This window comes from Hypanus sabinus, chromosome X1 (assembly GCF_030144855.1).
Source record: "Hypanus sabinus isolate sHypSab1 chromosome X1, sHypSab1.hap1, whole genome shotgun sequence".
Classification (NCBI taxonomy): Eukaryota; Metazoa; Chordata; class Chondrichthyes; order Myliobatiformes; family Dasyatidae; genus Hypanus; species Hypanus sabinus.
In genome coordinates, this window is record NC_082738.1 from 22683148 (window position 1) to 22702849 (window position 19702).

Consider the following 19702-nt stretch of genomic DNA (forward strand, 5'->3'; position numbering starts at 1 on the left):
TCTCCCCACCCCAGCAGATGCCACCTAGCCAGTTGAGGATTTCTATCATATTGTTTTGCTTTACTTGAGTCTTTCACATACAAGGGGAAAAAAGGCCTGATTTTCAATAAATCAGAACAATTGCCAGGGCTGGCTGCAAATCAGATTCTGGTATAGGCTGATCACCTAAAGCCATACATTTCAGGTCAATTCCCCATGTCATACCCTGACTGAAGATAGATTGGACATTATGAACTGGTGTACAGTTACAGGAGGTCAAGGGCTGGTTATTTTAGTGCTTCACCAGGCAGTGTTAACACCATGGTCAACCACCCCTCCTAGCAATCTTGACAATTACAACAGCAGCTGGCCTTCACCTTGAAGTATATCCAGACATTTGGATCTCTACTAGCCTTTTGCAGGAGGAATCATCTAATCCCGCTGCAATGTTTCTCAGTGTGACATTCAACCCAGCAGCTTTTGAGGAGAGAGACTCCCTGCCTTCCCTCTTCACCAAGTGGTGCCCTCAACAAACACCAGGAAAAAGACAACTATTAACCAAACTCTTGGCCTTTTCTACTTCTGTGGAAACTTGCCCAGTGTCCAGAGCATTTCCCAAGTCTACAACTGCTCACCATTGGTGATGCCTGAAATAACAAAACATGCAACTAAACAGCATGGAAAATTGTCCCAATGAGGCCATTTGATCAAAATGCAAAGAGGAAGGTCCTTTCTGATTCCTTTTTGAAGCCATACATCCATTGTCTAACAGAATTATAATTTGACTGCATAGAGACAAGGAGGAAATGCCTTCTATCATTATTTGTTCCCCTTCCCCCACCTGGATCCACCCATTACCTGTCAACTCTTGCCTCACCCCTTTATACTGGCCAAATCCCCTTCTTTAGTGCTGAAGGGTCTTGACCTGAAACAATGACTGTCCATTTCCCTCTATGGAGATGGAGTTCCAGCAACAGGGAAGTGAGTTCACTGGCTAATAACAGTCACGGTTGGTGGATAAACATTGTCAAACTTTTATCACAGAAGAATTTGTTCTTACCTGGAATAAGGCAATTCCAAGAGCCACACCTGCCACGATCACAATGTTGTTTTTAAGCCAATCATTAATAAGCTGCACACAGCCCTATATTTAAAAAAAAACAATAACTTACTGACAGGAAAAATACAAATAATGAAGGTTTAAGGAAATGATAAGACCCACATAAATTTCCTTGTATGCAGAGCTTTAAGATTTCCTATTCTGAAAGCAGGGCCCGAGCAGTATTAGTGAGCTTCAGCAATAGTGGTATAAAGTTGGTGCTGATAAAGCCCTCAGACAAGGGACAAAAACTCAGGAAGAGCCAACTCAACATAATGCATCATTCTAGACCATGTCCTATCCACAAGACATCTGGAGCAGAATTAGGCCATTCAGCCTAATCTCTGCCATTTGATTATGGCCAATTTCTTCAACCCTATTTTCCCACCTTAGCTGTAACCTTTACCCTGCTTTCCAGTTAAGAACCCATCAAATTCTGCCTTTAAAAGACACCCAATAACTTGACCTCCACTGCTTTGTGACAATATTTCCAGATCCACCACCAACTGGCTGAAGAAATTCCTCATCTCAGATTTAAAAAGGATATTCCTTTATTCTGAGGCTGTGCCCTCAGGTTCTAAAATGCCATACTGATTGAAACATCTTCTGCACACCCACTCTATCCAGGTCTTTCAAGTATCTGGCAGGTTTCAATGACATTTCTGTGCACCCCCCCCCCCCCTCCCCTGCAGTTTCATTCTTCTGAAGTCAATCAAGTACAGGGCCAGAGATAAACATTCTTCATATGTTAAGCCTTTCAATCCAGGGGCCAAAATTGCTCAATGTTCCAAATGTGATCTGACAATACCTTATAAAAGCTCAGCAGAGCATTCCAGTCCTCTCAAAACAAATGCCAACATTACATTTGCCTTTTTTCAAAAAAGCTACCAGCTTAACCTTGAGGTATCCTGAAAAAGGACTCCCAGGTCCCTTCACACCCATTTAGAAAGTCTACACCTTTATTTTCCCTACCATAATGCACAGCCCCCACACTTAATGTTGTATTCAAACACTTTTTTGTTCACTCTCCTGATCAGTCCAAACCTTTCTGCAGATTCTGTCTCTACAACACTACCTGACCCTCAATCAATCTTGGTACTGTCATCACACTCCTTCATCCTGTTCATTGATGTGCAACAAGCTGCAGTCCCAAAACTGATCCCTGATCCAAATCTAGGACTTCTCAAACTTGCTGGCCCTAGAGAAAAATCTACCTCCTATTCTCCACCTTTTACTTACAGATTTTTATTAAACTTGTTAGATTCAAATTTTGCAGGATGTTGGCACCAAAGTATTCCTAGCTACTCATACATACAACAGTGGCTTATTCAAACTCTTGGAGACTAAAATGGTCCTCATCTGAGCCTTTTGTGAAGAGGTGGTTTCCTTTTCCATGAAGGAGAGTTAGTGAAGCTATTGGTTTTCAACGACAATCCAATAGCTTCAGTTGCTGCTTAATACCAGATTTACAGGAGAAAATTAAAATATCCCTAAAATGACTAATGGGATAGAAACTCAACAGCATTCCCATATACAGCATCAATGCCACTAGCAACTTGAACTTTCTAAGCAGGGCTGGTCACAGATGGTGAATGCAACAATCTAAGTGATATTCCCCCACCACCTGCTCTTCACTTGTAAAGCTGCAAGCATTCAAAAGCTCCACATTAGAATCTGGTGGATGCCAGTGAACAGAAGGTCAAACCATTACTCACCCGCGTGTATATGTTTGCAGCAGTAACATCCTTGCCACAATCTTTAGAGACATGCTTACAACAAGAATCTGGCACAGTGTTATTCAGCGGCAGCAACCAGTCATGATAGTCGGCACTACCACAGCAGTGGAACTGCAGGAAGGAATGAAACAGATTGAAGCCAACTTGGTTTATGCACAGGTCCGACAGAGTTGAAAACAGGGACAATTGTGTTAACATTGTACCAGTAACAAGCTTAGTTAATAAGAGTTCCAAGTGAGATCTGAACCTTTAAGCATCATCAATCCAAACCCCCGAGTTACCGGCATTGGAGTTTGCACTTCAGGGTCACAATGAGTCCGTTTTTTGGGGGGAAAAAATTCAAGGGACTGCTGGAAATAACATTTCAAAAATACTAAAGTTTCCTCCAAGTTTCTCCTCCCCTCCACCCCCCATGTGTACACAATAGTGTCAAGCTTTCTTTTTGCATGCTATTCCCACAGATCATTCCATACACAACAATATTGGGGGAAAATAAAAGAAAACAGAATGCAGAATATAGTCTTGCAGCTACAGAAAGAGTGTAGTGCAGGTAAATACAGTGCTAGGGCCACTAGGAGGTAGATTAGGAGATCAAAAGTTCATGTTTCGCATTTAGAGGTTTATACAAAAGTCTGTTAACAGTGGGATAGAAGGGGTCCTGGGCCTGGTGGTCTGCGTTCAAGCTTTTGTCCCTCCTGCCCAATGGGATTGGAGACAAGTGAGAAAGAGTATGGGGTATTGGCTGCTTTCCTGAGGCAAGAGGAACTGTAGGCAAGAGTTCATCTTTGGCATACAAGAGGTCCAATTCAAGAGTCTGATAACAGAAGGATATCAAGGTTTTATTTAAATAAAACGTAGAACAGGCCAGCATTCATTGCTCCTCCATAACTGACATTCAAGTAAATCAATCAGGTTTATTATCACTGGCATATATCGTGAAATGATAGATTGTTGGGTTATTTCAATGCCCACTTTAAGAGTCAACCATATTGGCAAAACCTGGAGTCACACAGGCCAGATTAGAGAACAATATCACTGAAGTGACTGGCACTTACCCCATCCTCCTGGTTTCCCTTGTCCTTACCAACCACTCCACCAGCCTCTGCATTCAGCACAGTTCTCCGAAACTTCCACCATCTCCAACTGGATCCCACCACTAAACACATCTTTCCCTCTCCCCCACTTTCTGCTTTCCGCAGGGATCGCTCCCGACATGACTTCCTTATCCATTCGTCCCTCCTCACTCATCTCCCTCCTGGCACTCATCCTTGCAAGCAGAACAAGAGCTAACCTGCCCCTACACCTCTTCCCTCACTACCTTTCAGGACCCAAACAGTCCTTCCAGGTGAGGAGACACTTCACCTGTGAGTGTCAGGGTCATCTACTGTGTCTAGTGCTCCCGGTGTGGCCAGAGTATCGGTGAGACCCGACATAGATTAGAAGACTGCTTCTCTGAGCATTTACGCTCCATCTGTCAGAACAAGCGGGATCTCCCAGAGACCATTTTAATTCCACTTCCCATTCCGATATGCCCATCCATGGCCTCCTCCACTAATGTCGTGTTAAGGCCACACTTAGATTGGAAGAACAACACCTTGTATTCTGCTTGGGTAGCATGCCATCAGGTTGGAGGAATATTGATCTCTCAGACTTCCAGTAATGCCTCCACCACCCACCCCCCCTTTACCATTTCCCATCCCCTTTTCCCCGTATCCACCAGAGGGAGGTGCCTGCCCATCACCTCCCTCTGGTGCTCCTTCCCCCCCCCCCCCCCCCCAGCCTTTTAATTTCTTCCATGGCCTTCTGTCTCTTTCACCAATCAACATCCTAGCTCTTTACTTCATCCCTCCCCCTCCAAGTTTCATCTATCGTCTGGTGTTTTACTCTCCCATCCCCCCACATTTCAAATCTCCTCAGCTTTTCTTCCCCCTCCAGTCCTGCCGAACGGTTTCGGCCCAAAACGTTGACTGTTTTTTCCCCCCATAGATGCTGCCTGGCCTGCCAAGTTCCTCCAGCATTTTGTGTGTGTTGCAAGGATATCACTGAACCAGATTTCCCCAAATACAACCCCAAGTAGTTTTACAGCCAGATTCAAACCTGCACCTCCTGATTATTAGGAGAGATCAATAATGCAAATACTAGGTTATTGTATCACAGTCAGTGCTCAACCTCTGCCAAGGCTCTCACTCCAAGTTAGGGCTTAAGCATCAAGAAGCTTTTGATGTTTGCTGGAAATGCTAACAAGATTTTCCACAGGTGGGCAGGGTTTAAAACACATACAGAAAAATCTCAGGATGGGTACAGTTACTTTTCTCCTAATAGAAAGAAATGCTCCCTTAAATGTGTCACCAGTAACCATGGTTGATGAAACTTGCAGTCAAAGGGTCCTCAGAGACACACGTACCTGTTCCTGCCAATTGTCAATGTCATTGCTAGTCGTCTGGTTGTACCTCTCCATGGTTTGATTAAACGACTTCTCAAAGGCATCGCGAATCTGTCAGATGAAGATGAGAACAAAAGTTGGAAAAAAAATATCACAGATTGATGTGAAATCACAGACATGCATGCAGAAGCCAACAACCTCATGTCTTGTGCTGTTATTACTCAAGATGTCAAAGAACAAACTTCACCAAACTCCTAGAACTTTGCTCACTCCTAATGGCAAGGGGCTTTTAAACTGCTGTAGCCCCACTTTGAAATAAAGTGCCAGAAACTCAAGTCAGGCAGCAACTGAAGCAGAAACTAACATTTCCAGTCTGAAACAAAAGTTCTGACACCGAGTCCCACACTTGGGGAATTAACCCTTTCTCCTTCTGCCTGACCTACTCCAATGGCAAAATAGTAAAACCACAGCAAACAAGGGAAGTCAAAGGTAATGTAAAACCAAAAGAAAGGGCATACAAAGCAAAAATTAGTGGGAAGATAGAGGATTGGAAAGCTTTTAAAAACCGAGATGGCATATGAAAGCAAGCTAGCAAACAATACCAAAGTGGATAGCAAAAACTTTTTTAAATATGTAAAAAAGAGATGGGAGTGGATATAGGATCTCCAGAAAATGAGGCAGGAGAAATAATAATGGGGAACAAGGAGATGGCAGATGAACTAAATAAGTATTTTGCACCAATCTTCACCGTGGAAGACACTAGTAGTAATGCTAGATGTTGACCGGTGTGTGGGAAGATAAGGGAGTGCAGTTACTATTAGAAGGGAGGTGGTGCTCAAAAAGCTGTAAGACTCAAAGTACACAAGTCAACCAGACCAGATGAACTACACCCCGGGGTTCTGAAAGAGGTAGTGGTAGGAGATTGTGGAGGCATTAGTAATTATCTTTCAAAAATCATTAGACTCTGGTATGGTGCCAGAGGACTGGAAAATTACAAATGTCACTCCACTCTGAGAGGAGGAAGGCAGCAGAAAGGAAATTATAGACCAGTTAGTCTGACCTCAGTGGTTGGAAAGAAGTTAGAGTGAATTGTTAAGGATGAGGTTATGAGTACTTGTTGACACAGGACAAGATAGGACAAAGACAGCATGGTTTTCTCAAGGGAAAATCTTGCCTGACAAACTTGTTGGAATTCTTCAAGGAGCTGATTACAAATAGGATAGGTAAATAGGATGCAGTGGACATTGTATATTTGGACTTTCAGAAGGCCTTTAACAAGGTGCCACACGAGGCTGTTTAAGAGCTTATGGTATTCCAGGAAAGTTACTGCCATTGTTAGAGCTTTGGCTGATTGGTAGGAGGAAGTGAGTAGGATCTTTTTCTACTTGGCTGCCAGGGACTAGTGGTGTTCTGTTGGGACCACTTCTTTTTAAGCTTGCATCAATGATTTAGACGATGGAGTAGATGGCTTTGTTGCCAGGTTTGCAGATGATATGAAGATTGGTGGAGGGGCAGGTAGCATTGTAGAAATGGGTAGGATGCAGGAGGACTTAGACAGATTGGGAGAATGGACAAGAGTGGCAAATGAAATACAATGTTGGAAAATGCATGGTCATGCACTTTGATAATAGAAATAAAAAAGTGTTATTTTCTAAATGGGGAGAAAATCCAAAAATCTGAGATGCAAAGGGACTTGGGAGTCCTTGTGCAGAACATATTAAAGGTCAACTTGCAGGTTGAGTCGGTGGTGAGGAAGGCAAATGCAATGTTAGTATTCATTTCAAAGGGTCTGGAATACAAACAAGAGCAAGGATGTGATGTTGAGGCTTTATAAGGCACTGGTGAGATCTCACCTCGAGTATTGTCTGAACAGTTTTGGGCTCCTCATCTAAGAAAAGTTTGGCGAGGGTTCAGGGGAGGTTCACAAAGATGATTCTGAAAATGAAAGGGTTATCATAATAGGGATGTTTGATGGCTCTGGGTCTGTACTTGCTGGAATTCAGAAGGATGGGAGAGGATCTCATCCAAAGCTTTTGAATGTTGAAAGGCCGAGACATGGTAGATGTGGAAAGGATGTTTCCCATGGTGGGGGAGTCTAGGACAAGAGTGCACAGCCTCAGTATAGAGGGGTGTCCATTTAAAACAGGGAAGTGGAGAAATTTCTTTAGCCAGAGGGTGGTGAACTTATGGAATTTATTATCACAGACAGCTGTGGAGGCCAGGTTGTTGGGTGTATTTAAGGAAGAGTTTGATATCGGACACAGCATCAAAGGTTACCGGGAGAAGGCTGGGGGGTGGGGCTGAAGGGAATTATGGATCAGCCATGACTGAATAGCAGTCTTGATGGGCCAAATGGCCTGATTCTGCTCCTATGTCTAATGGTATTACCGTCTTAGAGCATTTGTAGCATTTTCTGTTTGCTGCAGATTTCCAGCATCTGCAATTTGATTTCTTCAACACCATTTTGCCTTGTTCTGGAACACTCGATCATTGAAATATGGTAAGAACATACTCAGTTCTTACAAAATACTGCATGCATCTTTGAACCCTGTCTCAATGTACCTATTAAAAAGTAATTCCCCATAAAACTTTTGCATACGACTTGGCAGATTGAAATTGAGCTTCTTGTTCAAGGTCAAGAAAAAAAAAATTACAAACAAAACATTTGTGTAAAACCTTTCCCCAGAGAAGGGAAAAGGTAATACTCACCTTGTCCTTGAAAACGTAACCAGCAATGGCAGCAGCAATCTCCACAAGAAAGATGAGGACCAGAAGAACGGCAAACTAGAACCATGAAAAAATATAAAGCATTTTAACAGACCATTATAGATCAGCCTCTCAACTTCCCAACTCAAGTTGGGAGAAGTACAAATAGTACCTCACAGCAGAAAACAGAGAACGTTTACTATACACTTACAAATTGTTTGGTACGATTTTTAATAATGGACCAGCAAGCTCCTTTGAGACCCTGCAGAAGCAGACCCTCGCATTTCAAACTATTTACTGAGTGGGTGGTGGTGGTGGAGGAAAATGATCTCAAGTCCACTGAACTGTTGCAGATCCCATGTAACCAGTGGGTGAATATCAGATTAGGCTTGTGACCATACTGAATGATACTCAGAGACTCAACTGGCTGAATTGCTACCTTTACATCTCAAGACAATATGAAAAGTGACAAAACCAAGACATTACTGGGCAGGCTAGATGACTACAAGGCTCTCTCCACAATTATAAACAGATTCTGCAGATGCTGCAAATGCAGCACAACATACACAAAATGCTGAAGGAACTCAGCAGGTCAGGCAGCATCTATGCTGTGGAATAATCAGTGAATGTTTTGAGCTGAAACCCTCTCCATAACTAGTCACTTTAGCAATGATAGCCCATCACATTAACAACCCTGACCTCCAACCTAAATACTTAAGGGGTGCAATACAAAGAGCTGGTGGAAAACGCAAAATGTTCAGTACCAGCACATCAAAGAGTCAAGCACTAGGAGACTAGTGGACTGACAGAATAACTATTCCACTACGAACATTGAGGCCACTTTGCCCCTCAAGCTTAGCCTGCCATTTAATCCGATCACAGCCGGTATGTCTGCAAGTTCAGCTCTTCCTGTTCACTTCCTGCTTACCAAGAATTAATCTACCACTGTCTTAATAATCACACTCAAAAAGAGCTGTTGAAGCATCTAGTTCCAGAGATCTACAGCCTTAAAAAAAATTACTCCATCCACCTTAAGGATGGGTCCTAGTTCTAGATCCTATCAAGAGGAAACATTCTCCCTACATCTACCCATTCAAGACCCTTCAGAATTGTATGTTCCAGTAATGCCCCTTCACCCCACCCCACCTACCATTCCAGGCACCGCCTTGCAGATCTCTGAACTGCCTTTAACACATTGGTGGTCTTATTCAAGAAGAATGCCAATATTGCACACAATATTCCTGATGTGGTTGCACCAACGCCCTGAAAATCAGCATAACCTCCCCATTTGTATATATTTTTGTCAAATTACTGAATCTGGATTTGCCAATCATGCCCTCTAATACCCAATCCAAACTGTTGACAGCTAGAGCACAAGAATGATGGATTAAATACCAGCGCCTGTACACCAATAACACAGCATGATACAAGAGAAGGAACCTCCTTGTCGTGAGCAGCAAGTGTCACAATGGAATACATGCCAAGCTATTACAGCCATCAGTAAACAGCGTTGTACAGTAGTCAATAAAATTGGGAATACCACAGAAACTAGTCACCCATTCATCCAAACACAAGAGAAAATCTACACATGCTGGAAATCCAAGCAACACACACAAAATGCTGCCTGGCGTGCTGAGATCCTCCAGCATTTTGTGTGTTGCACCCAATCATCCAGTTTGCCAAGACTGTGGCAGTGCAGACACTTTGTTTAGCGTGACAGCTACTGACATGAAAATATCAAGAGGGCTGTTCCTCGCACCCAGACTCTGACATTTATCCTTCAAAAGTGAAAGCCTCCAAATGTTTTTGTCGTTTCTATGCTTGATTAGGGCAGCCTGGAGGCAGAGCGAGGACTGAATGGAAAGCTGGCGGTCCTCTTTTACTTTGAGTTGTAGGCAACAGTGATATATAAACAGCCCAGGCAGGCCCCTTACCGTGGTTATCATGCAGTAATTTTCATTCCAGGCACCACAGCAACCAAAGAAGGCCACGAAGTTGATGACCACGCCAACTATGATGATGACAATGGGAGCACCAGAGGCAGCAACACTGGTGATGTGCAGTGTGCCATTCAGCTTGGTCTGGACCACAATACCAACCACAATGAGTGCAATGCCCGAGATCTGGAACGAGGAAAAAAAATGTATATAGTCATACGATATTGCAGGATTTAAGAAAAACTAGGCACTGAACCACAAAGGCAATGAGAAAAGCAACACATCAGAAATGTGCAGGAAAAAGTGGTTTATAGCAAAACATTAACAAGTGGATTTAGAAGTATTTGTAAAAGGATACAATTGGACTGAAGAGAGTTAGCATTTGTCATGACAATTTCCACAATACATCACAGACAAGTCATTCACCGCAATGTTTCCAAAGCCAAATACTCATCTGACTTTGGTCACCCAAAGGCAAGTGCTTACAGAGGCAAAACAGCTATAACCCACAACTCCACAAAAAGTTACACAAACCTAAATTGGGTTTTGAGCAGTAAGCAAACAGTAATCTGTACTTAAGCAAAGAATCTCACCCACTGGGAAAGTATCCACAATTTTCTACATTTCACTCCTCCATTCCCTTGGAAGGCACTATCTTAAGCCATAGCTCAATTTTTGAACCACTGGTCTTATTTGGGTTGTCCTTGACTCAATCAGGAAATTTAGTATTCTGTTCCTCCGAGGACCTTTGCTTGTGGTGAGCAAGTGCAAGACTTGAAAAGCGAGTGAGGCCAGTCAGGACATTAGGCGCTTGTCGAGGGCTAATAAATAGTTAGGTTTAAGCAGAGCAGCAATTGCATGAGGATCAGGGTTAGAGTAGAGAGTTTGAAGCTTTGGCAAGGAGAGATGGAGGCCAAGGCAGGCTTCTGGTAAATTTCTTTCTTTTTGCTTAGATGAAGTAGTGGGAAAGCCAGGCAAGACAGTAAAATGCTCTTGCAGTATGTGGGAGGACAGGGAGACCTCCAGTGTCCCTGATGACTACACCTTTAGAACATACATCCAGCTGCAGCTTTTTTTCGTGTTAGGGAAATTAGAGCTGAATGAACTCTGGATCATTTGGGAGGCTGAGGAGTTGATTGACAGGAGATACAGGCAGGTAATTACTCCCAAAGTGCAGTACACAGGCAACGGAGGGGGAAAAGGAAATAAGCAGTCAGTGCAAGGTACCACCATGGCCACCCCATCAATAAGTACATCTTCTAGATTGTTCACCCCTCCCCCCCACCCACCAAAAACAGGAAAGCCACAACAATTAGGTGTCTGGCACCGAGTCTGGCTCTGTAGCTCAGAAAGAAAGGATGGGGAGGGAAGGGGAAGGAGAAGAGGCAAGCAGTAGTGGTAAGGGGTTCATTGTTTAGGGCAGGGGTCGGCAACGTTTACCACTAAAAGAGCCAATATGGACCCATTTCCCACAGAAAAGAAAACACTGGGAGCCACAAAATGAAATAACACTGCATATAACGGGTTTTTTTTGCCTTTATGCTATGTATAAACAAACTATAATGTGTTGCATTTTTGAAATTGATGAACTCCTGCAGAGAAAACGAAATTACATTTCTGCATGCAACAAAAACATTTTGAACTCCGAAAAAAAGACGTTGGGTTGAAGGTTACTACATAGGTAGCCTACCTTGGATCGAAGAATTAAAAGAAAGCGCGCACTGGCGGGTGTCAGGCATTGGCAGTTGTGATGTATATTAATAGCGATAAAAAACACGTTGTAGCGGTGTAGCGCTACACGCAGCGCTAAAATAAAGACTGCAGTCAAAGGTAACTTTATTCGAACTAAACAGCCTTGCTTTAAAGCCTCCCTCAACCCGTCCCCGTGGGCGCGGATGCTCCAAAAGACACGTACTCACAAACCCCCGTAGGCTATCTCCCTTAGTCGGAACGGTGGCTAATTGTGAGCCGGTTCGGATGTGCCAGGAAACGGTGTCTCAGCAAAGTTTTCATATTGTACAAGATCACCATAATCTTCAAATTTCGAATTACATTTCAAAAGCTAACAAACCACGGGGAGCCGCATCACAGAGATCAAAGAGCCGCATGTGGCTCTGGAGCCGCAGGTTGCCGACCTCTGGTTTAGGGGAACAGACAGGAGGTCCTGTGGAAGAGAATGAGATACAAGATTCCCAGATGGTATGTTGCCTCCCATGTGCCATGGTCAGGGACATCTCAGATGAAATCCATAGTATTTGGAAGTGGAAGGATTGGTGAGCGGCCAGAGATCATGGTCCATATTAGTACCAATGACAAAGGAAGGGAGGATGATGAGGTCTTGTAGAGGTCAGGGAGTTAGGTACTAAGCTAAAGGACAGGACCTCCAGTGAAGTGATCTCAGGATTGCTGTCTATCTCACGTACCGGTGAGGCCAACAATAGAAGAATAATAGTTTCACTCATGGCTAAGTAGATGGTGCAGAAGGGTGGCCTTCAAGTTTTTGGATCATTATGGAAAAGGATTTTGGCAATTATAGGGATGACTTACAGCGGACTGAAAAGCTTGAGCATGCAGATATTAGGAAGAGGATGTGCTGGAGCTTTTGGAAAGCATCAAATTGGTTAAGTCACCGGGACCGGATGGGATGTACCTCAGGCTACTGTGGGAGGCGAGGGAGGAGATTGCTGAGACTCTGGCGATGATCCTTACATTACCAATGGGGACGGGAGAGGTTCTGGAGGATTGGAGGGTTGCAGATGTTGTTCCCTTATTCAAGAAAGGGAGTAGAGATAGCCCAGGAAATTATAGACCAGTGAGTCTTACTTTAGTGGTTGGTAAGTTGATGGAGAAGATCCTGAGAGGCAGGATTAATGAACATTTGGAAGGTATGACATGAATAGGAATAGTCAGCATGGCTTTGTCAAAGGCAGGTCATGCCTTACAAGACTGATTGAATTTTTTTGAGGATGTGACTAAACCCATTGATGAAGGAAGAGCAGTAGATGTAGTGTATATGGATTTCAGCAAGGCATTTGACAAGGTACCCCATGGAAGGCTTATTGAGAAAGTAGGAAGGCAAGGGATCCAAGAGGTCATTGCTTTGTGGATCCAGAACTGGACTGCCCTCAGAAGGCAAAGAGTGGTTGTAGACAGATCATATTCTCCATGGTGGGCCTGTTCTGGGACCCCTACTCTTCATGATTTTTATAAATAACCTGGATGAGGAAGTGGAGGGATGGGTTAGCAAATTTGTTAATGACACAAAGGTTGGGGTGTTGGGGATAATGTGGAGGGCTGTCAGAGGTTACAACGGGACATTGATAGGATGCAAAACAGGGCTGAGAAGTGGCAGATGGTGTTCAACCCAGATAAGTGTGAGGTGGTTCATCTTGGTAGGTCAAATATGATGACAGAATAGAGTATTAATGGTAAGACTCTTAGCAGAGTGGAGGATCAGAGGGATCTTGGGGTGCAAATCCATAGGACACTCAAAGCTGCTGTGCAGGTTGACCCTGTGGTTAAGGCAGCATACAGTGCATTAGCCTTCATCAATCGTGGGATGAGTTTAAAAGCCGAGAAGAAATGTCGCAGCTATATGGGACCCTGGTCAGACCCCACTTGGAGTACTGTGCTCAGTTCTGGTTGCCTCACTACAGGAAGGATGTGGAAACCATAGAAAGGATGCAGAGGAGATTTACAAGGATGTTGCCTGAATTTGTGAGCATGCCTTGAGAATAGGTTGAGTGAACTCGACCTTTTCTCCTTGGAGCGACGGAGAATGTGAGGTGACCTGATTGAGGTGTACAAGATGATGAGAGGCATTGATCGTATGGATAGTCGGAGGCTTTTTCCCCCAGGGCTGAAATGGCTAGCACACGAGGGCACAGATTCAAGGTGCTTCGAAGTAGGTACAGAGGAGATGTCAGTGCAGGTGTTTCTTTTTTAAAAAAACTTGCAGAGAGTGGTGAGTGCGTGGAATGGGCTTCTGGAGGCGGTGGTTGAGGCGAATACAGTAGGATCTTTTAAGAGACTCCTGGATAGGTACATGAGCTTAGAAAAAGAGGGCTATGGATAACCCTAGGTTAATTCTGACGTAAGGACACGTTCGACACAGCTTTGTGGGCTGAAGGGCCTGTATTGTGCTGTAGGTTTTCTATGTTTCATTGGGCTCTCTTCCAGGGAAGGTGGGACTTGTACAGACAGGATGGTCTGCACCTGAACTGGTGGAGGACCAATACCCTTTTGCTACTGCTGCTCTGGAGGGTTTAAATAAGAGCTGCTGTGTGGAGAAAGTATGTTAAGCCTACATACACAAGACAGAAACTGAAAAGTTGACCATGGCAAAAAGAATGCTCCAAGTTGCATTTATTTCAATTTCAATGCAAGGAGCATTGTAGACAAGGTGTATGAGCTGAGTGTATGGATTAGCACAATGGGATTATATTGCAGCAATAGAGACTTGCTTGGAAAGTAGGACTCGCAGCTCAATATTTCAGGATTCTGTTGTTTTAGACATGATATTAAAGGGGGAGGGGTAGCATTACTAGTCAAGAAAAATGTCACAACAGTGCTCAGATAGAACAGACTGGAGAGTTCATCTACTGAGGCTGTATGGACGGAAGAGGAGTAAGAAGGGATGACAGCATTAATGGGATTATATTATAGACCACCCAATAGTCAGTGTGATACAGAAGCAAAATCTGAAGATAACAGGCATTTGCAAGATAAGCGATCTTCACTTTCCAGTTATTGACTAGGACTCCCATACTATACAAGGACTGGATGGGAAAGTTTGCCCAATGTGTTCAGCAAAGTTTCCTTTACATATAGGGGATTCAGTACCACACTCCCTATTAGGTAAAGAGAAAGGGCTGGTGATACAAGTGTACTTTTGATCTAGTGATCATAATTCCATTAGTTAAAGATAATTATGGAGAATGATAGGTCTGGTCCTCCGAAATTTAAAATTGGAGAAAGGCCGATTTTGATGACATCAAAAAGGATCTGGCAAGTGTTGAATGGGGCAGGCCATTTTCTGGCACAGGTGTACTTAGTAAGTGGGAGGCCTTCGAAAGTGAAATTAAGAGTACAATGTATATTCCTGTCAGAATAAAAGGCAAAGCTAACAGGCTTAGGAAACCTTAGTTTGAAGGATATTGAGATGCTGGTTAAGGAGGTGCATAACAGGTACAGGCAAGCAAGGAACTAATGAGGCACTTGACTGCAAGGAAAGTAAGAGAACACTAGAGGGAAATCAGGAGGGCTAAAAGACATGAGGTTGCTATGGCAAATAAGACATTAGGAGAATCCCAGGGGCTTCTACAGATGTATTACAAACAAAAGGATAGCAAAGGACAAAATGCATGGAGACAAAAGAAATGGAGATCTTAAATGGATTTTTTGAATCTCCATATACTTGGGAGATGAACACAGGGTCTATAGAACTGAGGCAAAAGAGCAGTGAGGTCAAGGACCATATACAGATTACAAAAAGGTGTCTGCTGTCTTGAAGAAATTAGGGTCCCCCAGAGCCCAAGGTGTTCACTGTGACCTTGTAGGAAGTTAGTTCAGAAATTGCAAGGGATCTAGTAGAGATATTTAAAACGTCCTTAGCCATCAGTGAGGTGCCGGAGGACTGGAGATTAGCCAAAGTGCTTCTGTCATTTAAGAAAGGTTCCAAGAATAAGTTGGGTAATTAAAGGCTGGTGACTCAGGCACCAGCAGTGGTTAAATCATTGGAAGGTATTCTAAATGACTAGACTCAAGTATCTGGTCAGACAGGGTCTGATTAGGGATAATCCATAAGGCTTTGTGCAGGGCTTGTTGTGCCTAACCAATCTCAAGTTACCAGGAAAGTTGATGAAGAAAAAGCAGTGGATGTCATCTAAATGGACTTCAGCAAGGCCTTTGACAAGGTCCCACATGGGAGGTTGGTCAAGGTGCTTCAGTCACTTAGCATTCAAGATGAGGTAGTAAGTTGGATTTGACATTGGGTTCATGGGAGAAGCCACAGAGTGACAGTAGATGGTTGCCTCCGACTAGAAGCCTGTAACTAATGTGGTGCAGGAATCAGTGCTCTGGGTTCATTGTTGTTTGTCATCTACATCAATGATCAGAATGATTGGGGTAAACCGGATCAGCAAATTTGCTGATGACATCACGATTGGGTGTGTGGTGGGCAGCGAGGAAGGCTATTAAAGCTGGCAGCAGGATCTGAAATGGGCTGAAAAAAAAAAATGGCAGATGGATTTTAAATGCAAACAAATGCAAAGTGTTGCACTTTTGGAGGTCAAACCAGAGCAGGACAAACCAGGGAAGGATTTGCTGAACTGTAGTGCACCAAGGTGTGCAGTAGAACATAAGGATTCAGAATACAGGTCCACAATTCCTTGAAAATGGCATCACAAGATAGGGCTATGAGAACACTTTTGGCACATTAGTCTTCATAAATTAAAATACTGAGTACAGGAGTTCAGATGTTATGTTGAAATTGTACAAATTGGGAGCATTGTGTGCAGTTCTGGTTACCTACCTACAGGAAAGACGTCAATCAGATTGATAAGAGTACAGAGAAAATTTTACAAGGATATTGCTGGGACTTTAGCACCTGTGTTACAAGATTGAATAGATTAGGACTTTATTCCCTAGAGCACAGAAGAATGAGGGAAGATATGACAGACGTATACAAAAATATTATGAGGGGTATAGAGTTGCAAGAAAAAGTTTGTGAAGGGGAATCCAAGTGGGAGCATCTCAACTCAGAGGGTGGTGTGACTATGGAACTAGCTGCCAGAAACAGTGAATGCAGGTTTGATTTCAACATTTAGGTGATGTTCAGTACATTAACAGGAGAGGTATGAGGGCCATGGTCCAGATGCAGGTTGATGGGACTCTGCAGAGTAACAGTTTGGCACAGTCTAGATGGGCTGAGGGGGCTATTTCTAGCTGTAGCCCCCATGACCCTGTCAACTGGCAGGAACCCAAGTCCAACTCACACATTTGTTTGAGCTTTTGACAGGAATAGTCAATGAATAATGGCTCAACAATTGAATTGTGCAACACACTGTTACACAAGTAGAAAAAGCACTTCCACTGCTCTTTACCCAGAAGAAAAACTGACAGTTCCACGTCAATTTGCTTCACCCTGGATATGAATCTGAGTGTCATCATCTTCACACCCCGATGAAATTCCTGCTTCTTGGACGAGGAGGATTAATTTATTGACATCAACCCCCTTGGAAGTATTCTGCTTAAGTCATCTTGGGTTCTCAAAGGTCTCAGCATTTGCAGATTAGAAAAATACCAGAAATACTCATCAGTATCAAGCACATTTGGAGAGAAACAGTTAATGTTTCCGGTTAAACTGGGAAAACATGATAGCTTCAATTTGCAGGAAGAAATTGAAAAGGACAAAGGCAAAGACTAATGGCCACACTGTTGCCATGAGCATAAACTGCACACAAGGTAAATGAGGTTCTGCAGATGCTGAAAATCCAGAGCAACACACAAAACATCAACTGTTCATCCATTTCTATTGATGCTGCCTGACCTCCAGCATTGTGTGTTGCTCTGTTCACAAGGTAAATCAGGTTAATGGGTTAGAGGGGACAATTGGGCAAGGAGAACATGGCTTTCATCATAAAAGCTATGTGAAACACAGGTGGTTAGTGAGAACACGGGCAAAAGAAATGTCAGTTGCAAAAAGATGGAGAGCTTTGGGGTATGCCCAGAAGATCAGGATTCAGGTTTATTTGTCATATGTACATTAAAACAGTAAAATGCATTTTTTGTTACAAACCACTTACACACCCAAGGATGTTCTGGGGCGGGGGGAGGGGGGTGCCAGCAAGCTTCGCCATACATTCCAGCATTAGCAATGCTTGGCAGAACACAAGCTGGGCAAGTGGAAACAAAGTTAACATTTCAGCTTGAAAAATAAATTTCCACAGATGCTGCCCGACTCAATGAACATTTTCTTCCCTATCCCCTCAGATTTCCAGCTTGGGAAAAATCTTCAAAAGCTGAAAGCTTACAGCAGGGCCACTGCTGGCATTCCAGTGCACTCACTTTGCCCATCCATCGTGGGATGCTTGGCACACAAGGGAGAAGTTGCAGCAGTGGAGAGTGGGAGAAAGCCAAGATGCACCCTGTAGCCATGCAGCAGAAATCACAGCTGTCATTTATTTCCACTCACCCAACCCACAGGCAAAACAGCAGACCAAGAAACAACCTAGTTCATTCAGCTGAGCCACTTGAGCAAGCAGATACTATGGCACAGGTTAAAGAGTTTACATGTTACAAGTGAACTGGTAATACACCAGAGCAAAAATCTATTTCTTCAAACAGCCCCACCACAGTGAGATGAAAACAAAACTGCACATGGGTTCAACTCCAATTCCACTGAAAAAGGAGAGTCGTTAATCATCGTAGACAGGATTAGTGCAGGGTCCCATCAATGCTTTGCCCGAGGGGGTAAAATGTAATTTCTAAAGTTTATTGACAATTCTAAACTGGGTGGGTTTACAAATAGGGAGTCTAAGGGAGCGGCACAGTGGCTTAACAGTCAGCACAACACCTTACAGGGCCAGCAATCACTGATTGGGATTCAATTTCCATTGTAAGGACCACGTGGGTTTCCTCCCACATTCCAGAGCGTCAGTGAGCATGCCATGTTCCTGCTGGAAACATAGAAACACCTGCAGGCTGCCCCCCATCATAATCCCCAGACTGCATTGGCTGTTGATACAAAATAACATTTCACGGTGTTTGATGTATGTGACAAAGCTAATCTTTAAGGAGATTCTGACAAGAGCCAGTGGAAAAAGGTTTGGCAGAAATATGAAGTTATCCATTTTGTGTACAAGACATTTAAACTTTGAGAGACTGGGTCAGAGTTATACAGGAATGAAACAGGTCCTTTATCCCAACTTGTTAATACTGACTAAAGTGCCTTCTGAGCTAGTCTTATTTCTGTGTCTGTCCCAAATCAAAGCCTGCCCTAGATAAGAATTAGACCCACTTCTAATAGTTCCTCAGGCAGTTCAATCCATCCAGACTGTTGGGGGGCGGGGGGGGGGAGAGAAGAGAGAGGAAAAGAGAAACTGCAGGCCCCCCTTCAAATCTTTTCCTCCCTGTCCTCTATGCCCTTTAGTTTTCCCCTTTCCTCTCTATAACCTATAGTTTTAGACTTCCATATCCTAACCATTCATCTACAACAATCCAAATTTTAAGCCTTTATGTCATGCCTCAGCCTCCTTCATACCAGAAAACAGTCCCAGCCCATCCATTCTCTCCTTAACCCAAGCTAATCATCATCCTGAACTTTTTCTGCATCCTCTGTGGCTAAATCACATCCTTCCTATAGAATGGGCACGTTCAAAAAGAAACGGGCACTCTTGTACACTAATTATTGAAAGCTAAAATAGTTACAGAAAATAATTGGGAAGACAAATAGGACCCTGACTTAAAAGGAATCGAGCACGAGAGTAAAGAGGTCATACTGCAACAGCAGAGGACTTGGGGAGATGGCACCTGCAGAACTCTCTGCAGGTCTGCTCTCTTTACCCAAAAGATCAATTTACATTGGTGAGGGTGCAGAGTTGCACTAAACTGGTTCTGGAATATGGCAAATTTGCCATTGGAGAGATTGAACAGAATTGGCCTGCATCCAAACTTTGATCAATGAAGGGACATTAGGAACAATGAAACATCAACTGAACGGACAAGACACTGGCTCCACATTGGGATTTAACAATAACCACCCACCTCCCCCAAATCACACAGCCCATTTCTGAAGAACAGCCACTTGTGCACCAGTGAATGGGATAAGAGAGTAGTTCAAATTCAACACTGCAGCTCTGGG

General features: G+C 43.5%; 1 protein-coding gene across 3 annotated transcripts in view; it reads right to left on the reverse strand.

Moving 5' to 3' along the window:
* cd63 (CD63 molecule) overlaps window positions 1-19702 on the reverse strand; it is a 60763-nt gene that overhangs the window by 2581 nt on the left and 38480 nt on the right. For all 3 annotated transcript variants that reach the window (XM_059956047.1, XM_059956049.1, XM_059956048.1), the window contains exons 3-7: window positions 9838-10026; window positions 7907-7981; window positions 5219-5308; window positions 2794-2925; window positions 1040-1123 (exon numbers count right to left, since the gene is read on the reverse strand). In XM_059956047.1, the coding sequence (XP_059812030.1) occupies window positions 1040-1123; window positions 2794-2925; window positions 5219-5308; window positions 7907-7981; window positions 9838-10026 (570 nt within the window). The remainder of the gene's footprint in view (window positions 1-1039; window positions 1124-2793; window positions 2926-5218; window positions 5309-7906; window positions 7982-9837; window positions 10027-19702) is intronic.